Source organism: Sminthopsis crassicaudata, chromosome 4, assembly GCF_048593235.1.
Source record: "Sminthopsis crassicaudata isolate SCR6 chromosome 4, ASM4859323v1, whole genome shotgun sequence".
In the NCBI taxonomy this organism is placed as follows: Eukaryota; Metazoa; Chordata; class Mammalia; order Dasyuromorphia; family Dasyuridae; genus Sminthopsis; species Sminthopsis crassicaudata.
Window position 1 is genome coordinate 408,835,404 of NC_133620.1, and position 20,354 is coordinate 408,855,757.

General features: G+C 31.8%; 1 protein-coding gene across 1 annotated transcript in view; it reads right to left on the reverse strand.

The window, feature by feature from the left end:
* LOC141539663 (rho GTPase-activating protein 29-like) overlaps positions 1–20,354 on the reverse strand; it is a 75,298-nt gene that overhangs the window by 19,728 nt on the left and 35,216 nt on the right. Inside the window, exons 4-13 of the mRNA XM_074262741.1 lie at positions 19,514–19,610; positions 18,879–18,951; positions 12,002–12,062; positions 11,479–11,616; positions 8,118–8,182; positions 7,557–7,667; positions 7,360–7,440; positions 6,974–7,162; positions 5,635–5,772; positions 574–764 (exon numbers count right to left, since the gene is read on the reverse strand). Coding sequence (XP_074118842.1) covers positions 574–764; positions 5,635–5,772; positions 6,974–7,162; positions 7,360–7,440; positions 7,557–7,667; positions 8,118–8,182; positions 11,479–11,616; positions 12,002–12,062; positions 18,879–18,951; positions 19,514–19,610 — 1,144 coding nt within the window. The remainder of the gene's footprint in view (positions 1–573; positions 765–5,634; positions 5,773–6,973; positions 7,163–7,359; positions 7,441–7,556; positions 7,668–8,117; positions 8,183–11,478; positions 11,617–12,001; positions 12,063–18,878; positions 18,952–19,513; positions 19,611–20,354) is intronic.

Here is a 20,354-nt window from a genome sequence, read left to right on the forward strand (position 1 = left end):
ATTCTCTAAAGCACTTTCTATATAATAATGTGCACTACAGTCATAAGTCTTATCATCTTACTCATTCTATGAAGGCAGGAAGCATGTCTTATCCCAAAGTATCTAAGTAGCATAGTGCTTGTATGATGCAGAAAGTATCTGAATCTACATAAATACCATAAAAAATTTAAAAGGATATACAATTATGATTGTTTAAATATATGAGTACCAATTTAATAGCTAACAAATCCAATGAGCTAATTTATATCCAGATATTTCTATTAAATTTCCATAAACTCAAAAATGATTATGTCAAGTGATCACATTTAGTTTCCCCCTTTATGAATGTTTTTAAATTAAAAAAAATTCAGTTCAAAACTAATAACCTTATTTTTTACCTGAATTGAGGAAAAATAAATCCCCTTCAACATTCAATCTATCCTTTTCAACACATGTATTACTTCTAATAAGGAGACACAAAAATAATCCAATTATGAAGCTCTTGTCAAAGGTAATAAATCTACTCAAACTGGGCTTGAATCTGACAGTAAATGAGCCCCCTTCACTTAATTTCAACAATCCATTGATTCTTACCCATCAATTTTTAAGTTATCAAAAGAAAAAGATTTATGATGAACATCCTCCTTAGGTGAAGTTTTTGCCTTTACAAAGTCTGCAAAGTTTCTCCCCGGGTCATATGACTTGGCATTCTCCCAGAGAGATTGGCAGTTAATTGGAAGAGAGAGAAGGTGCTCATGTTGTATCTGGAAGAGGTTTATTATGACCTATTTGTCAAATAAAGACAAAGAATAAGAATAATCAGAAACCTTTAACAGATCTTAAAATGCACTTAGTTAAACAAACATCACTTTTTTTAGGTTACACATGTGCAATTCTCCTAAACATTTCCATTTTCATCATGCGGTACAAGAAAAATCAGATCAAAAGGTGAAAGAAAAAAGCATAAGAAAAAACCCCAAACAACAACAATAACAATAATAAAAAAGCGAAAATACTATGATTTGATCCACATTCATTCTCCACAGTCCTCTCTTTGGATGTTGATGGCTCTTTTCATCACAATTGGATATCGGAAATGCCTTGAGTTACCAAATCATTGTTGAAAGGAGACAAGTCCATCATAGTTGAACATCACACATTATTTACATTTAACCCACTTTTGAGGACTCACAAAAGTGTGCTAAAACTTTATATTAATAGAGATGAAATTTACTTAAAGAAAATTATTAAAAAAGAAACTTTTAAAGTGGAGAGAGCTTTTTCCTATTTTAAAAGGGACCCATCAGAAGAAACCCTATTCTGGCCAAGTGACTCAATTCAATAAAGGGAGGGGTCACATCCCTAAACTCTCTTCACCCAGTTAGACACCTCCTGCCCAAAGTCTTCACTTTGAGTGAATAATTCTCTTACACGTTAGCAATTCTGTAAGATTAGAACTTTCATGTACTACTCCTAACAGGATAGCTCAGCACAGTATACTTTTCCTCCACTTAGGTTATGTTTGCTAGTATTTCAAAAGCTGACAACTATTGTTGTCTTTTCTGATTTGTAAATCAGTTTTTAAAAGATGGAATTATTGGTAAGAATTTTTTAGCAAAGGAAAACGTACAGTACATATTCCTATTCTGCAGATTTGCCCAACAAAAGAAAATTCACAGCTAAAATTTCTACTTATCTTTTCCAATATATTTTTAAAAGATTGACTTTACTCATCATGCAAATAAATTCTGACAATAACACAAGTGTTTAGGACATGAACATATGTTTTTAATACCTTATAGCCAAATAGAAGGTCTTTCACTCACAGTTACAGTCATTCATTTGTTCTTTTTTTTTTCCCCTGAGGCAACTTGCCCAGGGTCACACAGCTAGGAAGTGTTAAGTGTCTGAGACTAGATTTGAACTCAGATCTTCCTGACTTCAGGGCTGGTGCTCTATCCACTGCACCACCTAACTGCCCCCCTTTTATTCTTTTTTATTTTTTATAGTCATTTATTTATGCATTTTTTATTGAAATGTCTTTGAGAAATTGCAAAGCTCTTTTAATTATCCCAACTCTAATGAAAGCAAAGAACCATTGTTTTAAGACCAATATTCAGTCGGAGTTATCATAAGGCAGTGGGACATGGACTCTAACAGTCCCTAAAGAATGAAATATTATTATTTTAGGGAAGTTAATTGATACGTTGTAAGGATATGTGTGGAAAGATAGCAAAATTCCTATTTTCACATCAATTCTCTTTTTCTGTTCTACTTTGTATATGAAAATGTTTTTGGTGTTTATTTAATTCAGAATTTTTTAAAAATTAGCAAATTCTGCCCCACCTCACCCCACAAAGTTTCTGTGAATAAATTAAAAGTGTCATAAATAAAAATTTTCTCCATTAGCATAGGGTTTCCACACCAGTTTTCTAAATCATCACTGAATCCCTGCAAGATTCCAAGATATTCTTTAGAATACCGATATTGTAAAGAAGGGCCTGACCTGTTTTGGTGCTGGAAGTTTCACATTGGAAGTTCCCTATATCAATAAAGTCACATATAAACTCTCTTTTTCTATACCCTGTAACAAATATCTTGTTGACATTTCTTATCACTTTTCCTCATTAGCCAAAGTGAAAAAAGTACTTTCTCCAAGACAAAAACTGAACTTAGAAAATTTCTACAATGGCACATATACGGTCTACAATACACATGTGTGTGCACATCTATGTTTGTGTCCAAGTAACAATCAAAATTAAAATCATGGTGTTATGATTAAAGTTCATGATTTAGGTAATGTACACCTATAATAAAGCAAACGTTATCCATGGTGCTAATTCTATAGGTGTGAATACATCAAAATAATTTTATTACTTAGAAAATTATAAATTTTACTTGTATTTTATATTTGTTTTATAGAGTGACATGTTTTAATAATATAATGCTATATGGTATCAAATATATTTTATAATATATTAATACATTTTAATGTAACAACAGCAAAACAATTAACAAAGAAAAAATATTAGATCAGCAAAAAAATCAAAATACTGGTACATACTACTAATCTTCATTATCAGTAAATATCAGCAAATAATTACAGTATTATATCCCTTAACATTAAGAAACTCTGATCATAAATTACTCAGTCTTCTCTTTCTTTTTACTGGAAAGATTAGAGTGTGAGTAAACTGAACTAGAATCCTAATGACCCTTCTTGGATTATATGCTTAGAACCTAAAAAACAGGGGCAGTTATTCTATTTATTTAACAAAGAATGGAAAAATAGCTACAGAAATGTAGATATATTTCTTAATTAAAATTTTTTTAAAAGAATTCTAATTTAAGTAATTTTCATTGCATTATAAGCATTGTTCTGAGTCATTGGACTCTGGTCAGTAAATTCCAGTGGGCCCCCTATTACATCCAGGAATAAATAAAATTATCTTGTTGAGTGTTCAAAACCCTCATTAACCCCATCTTGCTTTTCCCTTCTTCTTACATTCAACTTGAATCAGAATGATTTTTTAAGTCTAGAAAAATACCTACTTAAGATAAACGCTACTCTTTCATCTCAACATTCAGTGTATATGGCCCCATTAAGTCAGAAAAAATATTCAATGAGCAGAGAACAGTGGGAATTCAACTAAAATCTTAGTTACCAGCTCCACACTTGAATGCCTCAAGTGGCAAAGAAATCCAATCAATGGTGATACCAAGAAAGGCCTTCTCACTTTTTCAAAGGAAAATGTAGTCAATATAGAACAGATACTGTTCATACTACCACTGATGTCCATTCTGTATACTCTTGTCATACTAACGTTCCTCAAATGCTTTTCTCTCATCTTGTCCAAATCCTACTAATCCTGTAATATCCAGGTTGGAGTATTACCAACTTTATATGTACCTCCCAAAATTATTTTCCCTTGATCACAAGGAATCTCTCATTTCTAACCTACTATCCTGATCTATGGCTTATTATTTGCTAATCATTATTAAATAGATTATAAACTTCTTAAAAACAAGGATATAGCCTTTAACTTTTCTATGTACCAAAATAATAAAATTTCTGTCTTTTTTATATGTAAAACTGTTTCAAGGCAATAAAAAAAAGCAAATCATGATAATCAGATAAAAAAGAAATCATAACACTTCTAGTCTCCAGCTGATTACCAAAAATGTAATTCTTTTACTGTCCTTAGCAATGCAATGACCCAAGACATTTATGAAGAACTTAGAACTTATGATGAAAATTGCTATCCATACCCAGAGAAATAACTGATTGGGTCTGAATATGATTAAAGCATGTTTTTAAACTTTCTTTTTCTTGAGGTTTTTTGAGGGGAAGTGGGGGGTGGAGAATCTTATTTTTATTTTTATAACGTGACTTTTATGGAAATGTTTTGCATAACTTCACATATACCTTCTCGATTTGGGGGGGGGGAGAGAAAGAAGAGAGGAAGAGAATCTGGAATTCAAAATTTTAAAAAATATTAAAATGATTTTATATGCAACTGGGGAAAAATAAAATCTTAAATAACCAAAAATAACATAAAAATAAATTGAATGGCTATAAAAATTGTAATTCTCAATCTGGGGTAAATAAATCAAGCATGGAATGATTGGCTGAAACCAGTGGGAAAAAATATCATTATTCTCTGTTACCTAATTAATTTCTCCCTCTATTTTGTAAATTGAAAGTTTAACAAGTGTTCAGCTTCAACAACAATACTATATGATGATCAATTCTGATGGACGTGGCCATCTTCAACAATGAGATGAACCAAATCAGTTCCAATATAGCAGTAATGAACTGAACCAGCTACACCCAGCAAAAGAACTCTGGGAGATGACTATGAACCACTACATAGAATTTCCAATCCCTCTATTTTTGTCCGCCAGAATTTTTGATTTCCTTCACAGGCTAATTGTACGCTATTTCAAAGTCTGATTCTTTTTGTACAGCAAAATAACTGTTTGGACATATATACATATATTGTATTTAACTTATACTTTAACATATTTAACATGTATTGGTCAACCTGCCATCTGGCGGAAGGGATGGTGGGAAGGAGGGGAAAAGTTGAAACAAAAGGCTTTGTAATTGTCGTTGCTGGAAAATTACTTATACATAAAATTTTTGTAAAAATTAAATTAATTAATTAGTTTAAACAAAACAAAACAAAAAACAAGTATTCAGGAACAGTACCTAATAGGTTTGTAATGTTGATAAAGGGTTAACTTAGGTAGCCAGATTAATTATATATTCCAAAGTTGTACTGATTTCTAAGAAGCACAAGCAACCTAATATTTCTTTTCAAACCAGAGAAATAACAACATTCAATGGAAAAATTTCACAATATATTTGAGACAAATGATGATAATAACTTATATTTGCATAGTGCATTTTATATTTTATAAAAGAAAGAAGAAACCTGACATTCATCACTAACTATGTAAATCTGGTAAATATACATCCCAATTCTATAAATAATCTATAAGTTCCAAAACTAAGTATAACAGATAATATAGATTAAATTTTCCTGTTAGTTGTTATAAGATTCCTTTAGTTATACAAAAATCTGACATTTTCTTCTCCCTTCCACACAAATTCCAAAAATAATTTAACATTAAAATCTTTAAATTACTTACATCTTTAAGAGTTAGATCACATTGAAAAAGAAGATTATGAAGTTGTATTAAAATTTCATTTTTTGTATGGTCTAAGTCATTTCGCCTTTCTTCTATATCTAGCATAACAATTCTGTAATGTTCATTTGCTTCTTCAACCTGCAGGCAATCAGAACATTAAAGAATATAAAAATTAATAATGTCTAAATAACTTAAAAGGGTCTCAATAGTTCTAATTATGGAATATTTGTTTAAAAAATGTATTGGACATTCTTCATCTCAAGTGTCATCATCTTAAGAGTTAGAAAGCAGCATATATAAACTGCCCAAAGGCAAACTTCAAGATCTGATCTAGTCACTATTTGTTTCACATACACATTCTACCCTTTTCAGGTATTCTGCCTCTAGTAAAATAAAATAAATTAAATAAAACCAAGAAAAAAACATAAATTTTTGCGACTTTGCTGGGGCTGGTCCCAACAACCAATGCCTAAAAGGAAGTCTCACTTTTTTTTTCCCTTCAGAATTGTCTGAGGATAGCTAAGTCATTTACAGATGATCATTATATATTATTACTATTGTAATGTAACAATGTTCTCCTGATTCTTCCTATTTCACTTCGCATCAGTGCAGGTTTTTCCAAGAGCATCTTGTTTGTCATTTCTTAAACATAATAATATTCCATCATATTCATAAATGTCAAATTTATTAGGTTGATGGATATCTCTTCAATTTTCAAATCTTTGCCATCACTGAAAGAGCTCTTATTAACATTTTTGTACATATAGAAACTTTTCTTTTTAAAAAAATTCCTTTTGGGGTACAGATCCAGTGGTAGTATTGCTTTGTCAAAGGTATGCATAGTTTTATAGTTCTTTGAGCATAATTCCAAATTGCTCTACAAAATGGTCGAATCAGTATACTTCACCAACAATGCATTAGTGTCTCAAGTTTCCCATATCCCCGCTGATATTTGCCATTTTCCGTTTTCTGTCATATTAGCCATTCTTATAGGTAACAGGAGAGTAGCTCAGAATTATTTTAATTTATATTTCTTATTAATAGTAATTCAGAGCATTTTTACATGACTATATATAACTTTGATTACTTTGCCTGAAAATCACTTGTTCATATTCTTTGATCTCTTTTATCAAATGAGAAACAGCTCTTATTTCCATAAATTTGACTAAGTACTATCTATATTTGAGAAATGAGATCTTTATCAGAAAAACTTATGTAAAATTTTTTCACTGTTATGCTTAATATGTATTTTCCTCCATCCTATTTTCCTACTTTTTATTCTATTCTCTTTCTCCTCTTTCACTTTGTCCATTCTCAAAAGTGTTTTGGGGAACCTCACCTTTTGCAAAGCCTCTTCTTCCAGCCTTCGTTTTTTTTCTACTTGCTTGCTGGCCTCTCTCCCAAGCCCTCCACTTGAGCTCAGATGTTCCTCTTCAGCACGAACTGTAGAAGACTTGGCTTTTGCATATTCATTCTGTTGTTGTATACATAAGAATTTTGCCTTTTTTAGAGATGCCTCTGTCTCTTGCTATATGGGAAAAAAGACAATGAAACCCTACATTATATATGTTTTCTGCATATTAAGTAACTTTGTTATGAGAAAACACTGAAAAATATTATATAGGAGATGTGCTTAAATACTTGGCAGGTATTTATTCACAGATGTGAGACAGGACAGGAACAGAAAGAGGGACTATTATTGTCATATTCCAATGTGATACAAACCATTTTCTTTTGTTCTCGCTGCCAAAGTTCTTTAATTTCTTTTCTCTGTTTATCTAATTCACTTTTTCTCCCAATGAGAGGCTGTCAAAAATAAAAATTGCTAGGTTTTAGTTTGTTTTTTCACAAGTCAATATGTCCAAGTAAGTAATTTCTGAATTTAAAAACAATTAATTTACACATTTCATTTAACTTTTTACCTGAACAAATTTGTTGGCTTGAAGAGCTGCTGCTGTTTGTTGTATAAGCTGATTGTTCTCAATGTCATTAGCAAATGCATTTAAAAATAAACCTTGGAATGGCATAAATTCCTAAGATTTAAAATGGGAAAGTCAGTTCCAAAGTTGAAATGTAGTTACTCCCTTCCTCCACTGAGGTAATTGTGAAAAAAGTACTCTTGAGATGGTGACATGAGAATCATTGAGTCTGTATCTCTAGTAGAAAAAGACTGAATTCATATTGTAAAGACAACATAGCTAAGTTTAATTCAGAGTATATTTTCTGATGATAGAAGTCAGGGCTGAAACTTATTATAACAATGATTTTTAAGAAAATTTAATTGTAAAACTATGGATCAAAACTTGTTTTGGCTAAAAAAAGTTTCCTATTTTAAAACAAATATACACTAAAACAAAACTGTCATTGACCAATAAAGTTGGTTTCTACTTAGATATTATGTTTCATTCAATAAAGGATAAATAATTAACAAAAGGCTTTCTACCAACTTACTAGCAAAGCTCAGAAACTAAAAACGTATTTACCTGGAGCCCAATAATGGCTTTAGTGGTCTCTGCCATCTTTGCAATGTTTCTAGCACACTCCAATTCTGGAAGGAAAATAATTAATTGTAATCATTAAAACAAAAACCACAGATATTGATATTTTTCAGCAAAAAACTATATGATTACATGACCAACAAAATGAAAGACTACACATTTTTCTCTGATTTTCATGGCCTCTCAAAATATGCACAGAGATAGTTATTTCAGCCATTCCCACAGTCCAGGACACCAAGACTTCAAACAAGGTAAGACTTTAAGTAAACTAAGAATAAAAAAAGCTAATCTCTAGTTCTCAATGCACTTACTCAGCAATCTTTCCCTCCACTATCTACCTAGCTCTGAAAGTAAGGGTACAATTGGTAGAAGATAGCAAGAGAACTCAACATTCTTACCAAAACCACAAAAAACCATGAGGGAAAAGATTACTGGTGCATAAGAGCAGCTGTATAGTGACAGATTGCAGAGAACTGAGGAACTAGAGCAGGATATAAGTATGTAGCTATGAAGCATTATACTAAACCTGAGCAAAAACCCCAGCATATAGCTAGGACCAGTTCTGTTCCTCTTGAAATTTCTTGAGGAAGAGACTGAAACCTAAGTCATGAATAGCCTGGTATGACAAGAGAATGAGACAGTTCTGAGGTTCATCTTGTAGGAAACCATATTCAAAGGTGGAGAGGGTTAGAAGGTAACTTCACTTAATGATCTTGTGCATGGAAAAATAATTAACAATAAAAGGGAATATGAACTCCAAATCACCTGAAAGAGTAAAGGATCTACAACTGTAAGATAAAGGAAAACGAATGAACACTCGATGAAGCAGAGAGTCTGTGAGTTTTTTCAAGAGTACATAAAACCTATTCTTGAGTAGTTTTTTAAAGGAAGAATTATAAAAGCAGATTACAGAAACACTTGGCAGACAAGAAAAACTAAAATTTCAATAGCAAGTATTACCAAAGAAAGAAAAGCAACAAAGACTAAGTGTAAATACAAATACATAGAAATGTACAATAAGAAGAGAAGTAAAAAACAGTAGCAATAAAAGAAAACATGTTATCTAAATAAGAGAAAATATTGATCTCAAAAACAGAATGCATAGACACAATTCTAGGATTCTACATCTCTCAGAAGAACAGAACAAACCAAACATCACACTATAATGCAAGAAATAACACAAGAAAAGTGACCAGAAATTTTGAACATAGAAAACAAAATGCCAATTGAAAGAAACCACAGACTCCAGGAAGGAAAAAAAAAAGAATCCTTAAGCTATAAACTCCAAAAACCCCAAATTAACTCAATTTAACAATCTCCACTGATAAATAAGAACTTCCCTGTAACACCAGGATAAAAACCTTCAAATAAAAAAGAAAGGAAATTAGAATAACATAAAACTATTTTTAATTTATCAGAAACCACAGAAAAGAATGGAATAGTATTCTAAAGAACAAAGACATTCAAGATGCAACAAAAGTTGATCTATTCTGCAAACCAAAAAAGATTCATGATTTGATAAGACTTTAAAACATTCCTAACAATTGGACATGGAGAAATTATTTGTCTTTAAAACACCTCAAACAAATATACAAAAAGGTAAACAAAAAGAGCAACCAGAGGCAATAAGAAGACAATAAAAAGACAATTAAGAAATTTCTTTCTAAATATACACAGGAGACAAAGGTGAAAACAGAGGTTAAAGAAGTTATGACTGAGAAACAGCTGTAAAAGATCAGACTAATAGTAAAACTCATTAGCATCCTGCCTACAAGTAAATCAATGTCTGAGTTAGGTTTTTTGGTTTGTTTGTTTTTGGGGGGCTTTTTTTGGAGGGGGAGGTTATATTAAAGAATGGAAGAGTAAACCTAAGGGGGAAGGAAAGGAAGAAGAAACAGAGGAATAAATGAGGTACACCCTAATCAAGTCAATGGCTTAATAATGACAGGAAAAGTAATTCCTGTAGTCTCTCAGAAAGATGAAAGCCTACAGAAGAATGGATAAGAAAACAAAGAACTGAAAAGGGGACAAAAGGGGAATCTTATTTTAGTGGTGGAAAAGGGTACAACTAATGCATGCGTCATGGGAGAAGAGAGATTCCAAAAAGGAAAATAAGGATCTCACATGCAGAGATGGAGTACTTAAAGAGATAATTCATTTTACCTCAGTAGAAGAGGAGTCAGAGCTCCTTGGTTTACATTCCAAAGAGTGGAAGGATATAGACCCGGAGAAGAGGATTCAAGGTAAATGAGGGGAAATGACCATGGAAATGGGTAAAGGTTGATAAACTGCTAATGAAGGACTTAGGAACATTTCTATACTAGGACTATCCATGTAAATTATTGTTTCTAAAAATGAGTCACAACAATAAAAGAGGGTCAGAAGAAAAGAGCTACAAAACTGTAACATAGAAAGTGTTTGGAATAAGGAACCTAAAATAGGGATTTTAAAATCTTTAATTCCATAAGGAAGACAGAAACTAACAAAAGATTAAGTAAGCATAAACTCTATGAACCAAGAATGAAAGTCTAAAAGAGACAGGAAGGGAAGATAAATAATGAAGAGAACAAGATAAAGGAATTTTTTTTTTTAGAAAAAAAGGATGAAAAGAAGAAATTTGTAAAATGAACAAAACAAATCGAAGAGTATAAGAGAAGAGAGATTTTACTTGAATTCTTGTATTTAGTTGAATACTAAGTATTCAATACTAAGTATGAGAGGGAGGAAAAAGAGGAATAAATAGATAAATGGAAATAGAACAAGTTAGGTAAAACTCCACACTAGGGAAAAAGGTAACAAATGATGAGTGGAGAGAGACTTAAGGGTAACAGAAAAGGGTCCAGTGAGAACAGGAGGTGCCTTAAAATTGATTTAGGCTAAAGTAAGAGACATAATATTGTGTTTACAGAAGAAGAAAGGGGAAAATCCTAATTTGGAAATAATAACTGTATTTGAAACAAAAGGAGAAAAATTATTTTCCTAAATTCTCTTAACTTTAAATGTGACTGGATTAAATAATACAATAAGATGAAAAAGAATGACAGAATAGCTAAGAAAACAAAACACAATCTGTTACTTAAAAGAAACAGGACTGGTAAAAACTTTATATCAGGTGAGTCCAAAAAAGCAGGATTTAGAATAATTCTATCAAACAAAGCAAATTAATCAGTAAAATATTGAGCCTATTTATTTGTTTCAACTATAGAAAATACAATCATTTTTATTCACTTCAATGAAATTACTTCTAATATTGAAATCCTGTTAGTGAAGATTCTGTCATGACAGCTTATAAATAGTTTAATTCTACAATAACAAAGGTGGTTAAATGCCCCAAAGGGTCACTTACCCAAGTTAATTTTTTTCTCAACCCATGTAACTATATCTTTGGCATATTTTGACCACATTTTGGCATAGGACAAAGCCAATTCAACTCCATCATCATTTCTCAGAAGCATGCTTTCCAGTTCTTTGGGCCACAGAGGTCCTGAAAAAGAAAGTTATCAAATCTAGAATATATTTAAATACTATATTAGGAAAGTTAATATTAACTCTCTCAGCAAAAAGAGCAACTGAGAGGACAGCTAATGAAAGCTGATGTTAATACAGCTGAAAGGCTTTTAGGAAAACTTGAATTTGAATTCTATTTTTGTCTTCCTACATTTGCTTTCTTCTTCCCTCTAAAAAATCAACCTTAAAAGTTACAAATCTACACCAAGTCCAGACCAGACCCAACTTTGGCTTTTCTATTTCCAAATCTACAATTAAAGACTCTTCAATGTTAGCAAGCAGACTTTTTTTTTTTTTTTTTGGCAAGTACATAACTAAAAAGGATAAATATCAAAAGTATAATATAAACTACTCTTAAGTACCTCGAATATTATCTTTTTCATGCAGCAATCCCAATGATTCCACAGAAATGTTCTCTGATGACTGGAAAGTAAAACAACCAAACTATAGGTTAGAATAGAAAAATAAAAACTACACACAAAAATTTAGTCCACTCATTTAAAACATTTTTTTTGACTAAGTTGTCCTTCTGCTAAATTTCATTAAAAATCTAGTTCTCTCCCAAAAGGTCCAAGGATTTTAAGCCAATGATTCTGAAAAAGAATTTTAAATAATAGGATCCCTTTAGGTGATTCTAGAATATTTTACAATAGCAATCTTCTAGAGCTAGGAATAAATAAATTTGTTATTTAATAAATAAGGCTTTCACATTTATCAATTCTAAACCATTCAATTAAAATAAACAAATGTAATGTCCAGTCTCCTCCAGCAGTTTGGCAGTTTGACAGTCTGACAGTCTGACAGTCTCAACCAATCTCCCCCCAGTCTAACTCTGTCCCCAGTTTAAATACCCTATTGCAATTACATCATTACAGTATACTGAATGTGTTGACTAGAGAACCATTGCATCACCATAGTAAGTACTAAATATATATGTGAACTAGAGAATCTACATCTCATCAATTCCATTGAGTTAACACCTTGTTTCAAGTATACTTCTCCAGAGTTCCTAACCTCTACAAACAAAAGTTTATCAAGCCACAATTATATGCAAGGATGGGATACAAAAAAACAAACAAACAAAAAAACACAATTCCTATCCTCAAAGAGCTTATATGTGAATAATAAAGACACAATTATTAAATAAATTTAAGCTTTTCATTGTTATTGTTTAGTAGTGTCAGCCCTAACTAACTCTTTATGACCTAATTTGGGGTTTTCATGGCAAAGATATTGGAATGGTTTGCCATTTCATTCTCCAACTCATTTTACAGAGGAGAAAAATGACACAAATGGGATTAAGTGATTTCCCCAGGCTCACACTGCTACTAAGTTTCTGAGCCCTCTATCCATGTGTGCTTTATCCATTGCAACACCTACCTGTCCCAACTTCTACATGCAAACCCCAAAAGTAATAATTAGGAAATAGGAAATGGTGTATAAATATCAAGAAGGAGAATGTCTTTCTTTTATTTTTAAATTTTTATCTTTATAACAGATAAGTAGCTTACCAACTTAAAAATAATTTCAACCAGGATTACCTCATTTTTATACTTTTCCCTGAAGTGAAACTTATTTGATTAATTATTACATAGTTTAACATTTTGGGATTTTCCCTTCTTCTCTCCTACCCCTTATGGTCTCTGACACAAATTTTGTCAGTATAAATGGAAAAGCAAGATTTTTAAAAAGGAAAACAGAATTGTTAAAAGGAAAAAAAAAACACTTTTAGAAAAAAATAGCCACTAGCTGAAAAATTATAGATAAATGTTGGCAGAGAGGCTCAAGTAGTTTTGGGGGAAAGAAAGTAGTCAAAAATTTTACTCTGCCCAAATCTAATGCTGTTTTGTTTTTATTTTCTTAAATTTCTGTGAAATTTGGATACTCCTAAGAGAATAAACAAATTCAAATTAATAGCAGCAATTCTAAGTGAAAATATTAGGGAATTAATAAATTGCAAATTACTTGAAAATCTTAAAATTGATTAACCTTTCTTCTTCTACCATCAATCTTTTCAGAAATATCTGTTTATGACATTTTTATAACAACTGTGTTGCAAAACAAATGAATCAAATTTTCGTTCACATTTTGTAAAATTTCAAGAAAGATTTAAGGAATTAGTAATTTGCTTGTTTTTAAAAAATATTTAATAAATCTGTATTGTGAGGCAAAATAATGACAGAAGGAAAAAAGTATTGAGTCTTTTCTCAGCATCAAATAACTGATTAAAAACAATAATAAAAGTTATTAAAAGCTGAATACTTTCCAAGAAATAAATAAAAAAATCAACAAGCATTTAAGGACCTACTATATATGTCAAGTACTGGGGATACAAAAAGAAAATTTCTTCTCACAATGAGTTTGGAAAGGGAGAGGGAAGATTCAACAAGGACATGTTTAAGCAGATACAGAATATAAAGAGAATAAATACAAAGTTGTTAAATTGAAGATAATCTAGAAAAGAGGAAACTAGCTGAGTGAGCAATCAGAAAAGCTTCAAGTAGAAGGTAGTATTAGAGGAACAGAGGTCTTGAGCTATGCAGTGATGAAAAATTGTTGGGATAGCAAAAAAATGGAAAAAGAAGTTTGTATCACAGAGCTCAGTAGGGTATGAAATATGCAAGGTGGTGGGTAAGAAATTAAAGGGTTTTAAACACTAAAAAGGGAAATTAATACTTGATTTTACAGGATTAGGAAACTAGTAGTGGGTTGAACAGGGGAGTCACATGGTCAGATTTATATTTCAGGAACATTATTTTAGTATGTAAGATAGACTTTAGTGGGAAGATCACTTGAAATTAGAAGACTTTAGGAGGTCATTTCAGTAAGCTAGGCAAGAGGGGCTAACTGCCTGATCTAAGGTGTCAGCTGGAAGTAAAAAGGAAGAACTGGGTGAAGAGAGATTTAATAAGGATTAAATATGGGAAGAGAGGTATATAGTGGGGAATTGCACAGAACGCTAGCATTATGAGAAATTGGGAAACATTATTTAATAGAAATAATATAGTTTGAAAGAAGAAAGGGCTGGGAAAACATGAGTAATTACATACATTCAGGGTAACATTAAGTAGGAGATGTCATGGGGACATCCCAATTGGCAACTAGTGATATGAAAGTGAAGCTCAGAGGAAAGTCAGAAACTAGATGTATACATGTGGGAACACTTTTCATGGATACAAGGGAGCTGATAAGGTTATTTGGGGTGTGCAGGGATGAGAGAGGAAGGTTGGGAAGGGAAAAAATGAGAACAATTGAGAGGATAAGGAAGAGAGGAAGAAAAAAGGAAAGTGGAGAGGACCTTGGGCAGAACCCTAGAGAATACTCACAATGACACTGTGATATGGATGATTAAAGGTGAATGAAGCTGAATGAGGAGCTACCAGAAGAGAATAAAAAAACTTAAGAGAACAGAGTAATAAAAACCCAGAAAAAAAAAGAGTAGTCATCAGTGCCACATGAAGCAGATAGGTAAAGAAGGATGTGGTAAACCCATTTGTCCATTTAATTTCACACCAATTCTAACCTAATAAATTATATTCCTTAATCCCTGAATAATACTACTTATTAAACAGTAACATTTTCATAAAATTCAATATACATAAAAATAATTCTCCATACAATCAAGATTAAATGTCATCTGTACAACAATCAAGGTAATGAAATCTTTTATAATTTATCTTAGACTCCAAAGTAATAAATAACCTTTTCAGTGTTGTTCCTTTATACTCAACTCATCCCCATCATTAACAAAACAAGGTCAAAATCATAAATCCTGATCTGTGGACGATTTTGTTGTTGTCAATTTCTTTTTATTAATTTTAAACTTAAAATACAAAACAAGAGGATAAAAGAACATGTTTATGTACACAACAGAACATAAGAGAGGATTCAATATAAAAAAAATTTTCCATTTCAAGAAAACCTACATAGTAAATACTATGCATTGTTTTCAAAGTTATTCAGCTTTTTTTTTTTTTTTTGTTTCTTCTAGGTTTTGTTTTGGCTTTTTTCTCTCTCCCTGCCCTAAAGAAGGCTACAATTAAACAGATATTTATATCCATTTATATGTACACAAATATACATCTATAAACATACACAAATGTACCCATATATGTGACACATATAAATCTATAAACACACACAAATGTATGCTCATACATACATAAATTTCTAAAAGGACATTTTAACTTCCTTTGGTTATACTGATTCTTCTGCATAAAATAGAGGCCATGGTTATAGTTAGTTGAGATGAATAAAGTATCATTTAAAAAATGGCCTACTTGCCTAAAACACATTCTGACCTCTCTAATCTAAGCAAACAACAGACCACTCTTACTCAAGAGGGAGTCAGTATTAATTTGATGCTAACGTAAATGCTAAGTTGATACCCTCCATGCTTCACAGAACTACAAAATTAATGCAGATTTGAAAGAAACCTAAGTACCAAATAAAAGTGGTCAATGAGTTAGCTTTCCTCCTACTTAGATGTGTAAATTGGTGACTATTTTCTATATTTGCCAGCATAGATTTTTTTGTTCATCTCTCAAAGAGATATCAGAAACAGAAAGATAAAAAGCATAATAACTAGGAGATAACATATCTCCTCTAAACTAAGCTTCAATTAGTCCCAACTTTACAACCTGACTTGAAAACAAGAAAAGATAAAGCACCTAGGAACAAATCCTTAATTTAAAACCAGCACCTGAAAACTCAATTCATACTTTTGGACATAGTTGCTCTGTGTTTTTCTAGTATTAGAATTTACAAATCTTTTGGTCTGGACTTGTGATTTCATGTGCATAAAGAACTCCAGGTGAAGAAAGTAGCAGTGCAGATCTTATACTAGGCCACAAAGAGATTCAATGATTTGTTCAGAGTCACAAAGTCAATCTATGTCAGAGGAACCTCTGAGCCCAAACCTTCCAGACTCTGAAGTCAGCTCTAACCACTGTGCTGTGATACACCAACTCTCATTAAATACACATATAGAGATTCTGAAGCAGGTCAAGGACCTTTTTTATCTTTCTGTTTCTGATATCTCTTTGAGAGATGAACAAAAAAAATCTATGCTGGCAAATATAGAAAATAGTCACCAATTTATACACCTAAGTAGGACCAAATACTAGTTAGTATTAAAAAGATCTCTTAGATTTTTAGATATTTCCTTTTATTTATCTTATTCTTGCACTATCATTATTATTATGTGGCTAAGGAGATCAACTAAGAAGAGCATTTCACTCAATCAAGAAACTTCAATTTCCACTATCTCTGTCATCTTGCAGGTTCTAATTCCCTGGCTATTATTTTCCTAATAAAAGATGGGAATAGCACATGGTCCTGAGTGCCAAACAAATGAGAGGAAAAAAGAAAAAGCATATAACAAGCAAATCTGGAAAAAAAGGGGGTCACAGGAAAAAGAAAAAGGAAAACATGGGAGGTCTTGCCACTGTTCTTCTCTCCTTCATACCACATTTTTTACTTTAAAATATGAAGATTGATATCATGTATATAATCTCTCAGTTAAATTTCAGGGGGAAAAGCAAAAAAAAAAAGAAAGAAACAATAAAGCTGCCTATTTTTTTCGTGTAAAAAAGGAAAATAATGAAAAAAAAATCTTCGTTCTCTCAAAAACTGAGTAGAAGCCTGAGAAGAATGCTTTCAATAGAAGAAAGCATCATTTTAGACAACAGCATATCCCTAAGCAGTAGAGGTGGAGATGATTTATTACAGTGAGCACACTGCTAAAGAATGTCTGAACACCAACCTATTATTTTATCATCGCTCAAACTCTCTCCACCACTGTGGCTCAGTGATCTCAAACATGCAATCCAAACATCACTGAAAAATTAACTCTTCACATTCCATAGCTGAGATCAGGGGTTGGCAAGGTCTCAGAGCCACCCTCCTACCTGTTTCTGTATAGCCTATGAGCTAAGAATGATTTTTCCATTTCCAAATGCATCATTATTTTAAAACATAAAAACCATTCTTAACTTGGCAGCTATACCAAAAAAAGTAGCAGGCCCAATTGGTCCCATGGGCCATACACATTTTTCTTGGGACACAGCTCACATAACAACTCTGGCTTAAAACTAGTAAGGCCATGGGACAAACTGGTCAAAATCAAGCTTCATTGGTATTCAAACTTAGGGCAGCAGTTAGGTGGTGCTGGACAGAGCGTTTTTGAGTTCAAATCTCGACTCAGATACTTTATTACTTATGTGACCTTAGGAAATCATTTCCTCCTCTGTAAAATGAGCTGGAGAAGGAAATGGCAAAGTGCTCCAGTATCTTTGCCAAGAAAACCTCTTGGTACTACCCTAGTTACATAATGAGCAAATGAAAAAATAAATTTATCAATGAAGCAACTGTTGTATCTCTATTAGTTAAATTTATATCATACTTTAGAATCTATTTTAAGCCTTGTTTCTAATTTTAAAATATATTTCTTAGTTTCCCTTTAAAATTCTACACAGGAAATATTTTACTAATTTCTCTATTTTTCATAAGTGTCAGGAGATGACAATCTATAGCAATTTTTCTTAAAAAATTCCCAAAGTATGGTTAAAATAAAGTTTTAGGGGAGAAGTCCATTGAATAGAACTAAAATGTTCTTAATAATTGGTGATGGCAGAAACCACTTATATGACACGTAAATAAATTTTTTTTTAGCCATGTCTTGAATTTTGCAGGTCAAACATCTATCTTATTTAAGGCAGAGTGTTAGAAACTGAGGAAACACAGTTGAAAAATATTCATGAGGACTCTGCATTCTACAATTTATAAATCTCTAAGTCTTTAGGATTTTCTATGATGCCAAAAATTACTTCTGATGGAAGGATGATTGAGTTTGGCATGAATATATAGATAGAATTACTTCTCTAAAAGTTTAAAAAAATTGTATTGTATAATACAAATGTACATATTATATACATATATATATATATATATATATATATATATATATATATATATATATATAAAGTGAGAGCCTATGAAAAGGATTCATTGAGTATCCTCATTTTAATTAAAATTACAGTTCCTAAAACTGACTAGAAAGTATAAACACTGATCCTGTGTATACTACATTTAACTGACATAACATTTTAGTGGCTTCAGTTAATAAGCAGAATAAAAAAGTTGGATTATTGTAGGACAGAACAACTTAAAAGATCAAGAAATTATTATATGAAATGCTTGCCAAACATACAACTCTGTCTACAATTGAACTCAGCTTACTTGACTTTTTTGAGACACATGAAGTTCTGATGACGAACCACAGTCTACATCTCCCATGAGGAAATCGGAAACACTGTCATTGGAAGAAAAAGATAAATATTGTGACAGAGGTTAGTTCATATAACAAATTACTCAGAAGAGTTTATTTTTAAAACAAATTAATAAAATGTTATTTATGATTCTCTCCAAGAGGGGAATATGGTATAAACAATACTGGACCCGGAGTCAGACAAAAGGCCTGGCTTCAAGCCTGCATCTGCTCCTTACTGTCTTTGTGGACTTAGATGAAGTTATTTTGTTTCTTTGAGACTCAGGACCCTCAACTTTAAAACAAGGGATTAAATTAAATGACTTCAAAAGTACCTTCCAAGTTCTAAATCCCATAAAATGGCCCAACACCATATTCAGGCCAGGAGTATACATAGCAGAACTTGGGAGAATGCATTTCTCTCAAATGAACTACCTTTCTACCAGTTCTAAGCCTAATAATAAAGTAATACAGGCTGTAGTTGTACAAAATCTGTAATGCCATTTAATCCTTAGTTTAGTCATAGAGTTTTTTTGGGCATTGAAACAAACAACATTCTCATTCTCTCCTGGACCTAAATTCACTTAAGTGACAAATTTTTACTTACACATTGCCAAAGGTGAATGCCAATGATTCAATAGAAGAAAATATTTCACTGAAAAGATGTCTCTTATTTTCTTCATTAATGTTGTTGAAGTCCACAGCTATGGAGGATACATTAAACAAGGGAATAATTCTTATGAGTCTCATATACAGAAGTAGTTTATTTACTTTTTAACTTGTTATCAAATGACTTTATAAAACATCATGATACAGATATAAGAACTTTGCATGTAAGATGACTATTGCTTCTTCATTAAGGAAATAATTATGCTAAGAAATATTAATTAGCCCACACAAAAGTGAGAGGCACTATAAATTGGTGTGAGCCATCAACTGACAGATCTCCTGGATAATTCTACCATGTGAGAACAATCTAATCCTGGAGACACAGAGCAGAGGTCACACTAGAATTCTGCCATTAACACAGGACCTGCTTTGTGCTACTTCTTCTTATTCATTGCTCTCTTTAATTCATGTACTCCAAACTGCTAGACCATAATGTGAAGTTTGATATGTCATGGGAAAAACAAAGGTTTTGCATCTAGTTTTTATTAGTGGAAATATATCATATAAAGCATGCAGAACTTTTACACATATGCATACATATATGCTTGTAGAAATTAGTTTTTTTTCAGATGACTAACTCATTTCTCTAGTAAGAAAATTTATATGAACTTATTTGTGCACACATACTAAACACATACTCATATATATGCATATACCCAGCAGTGTAATTCTTAAAAAATATTTTGTTATTCCAACATTACAACAATGATGTAACATAAGGTCATAAGGGTCACATGTGCAATATACTTAATAATGCAGGCTAAATCTATGTAGATATA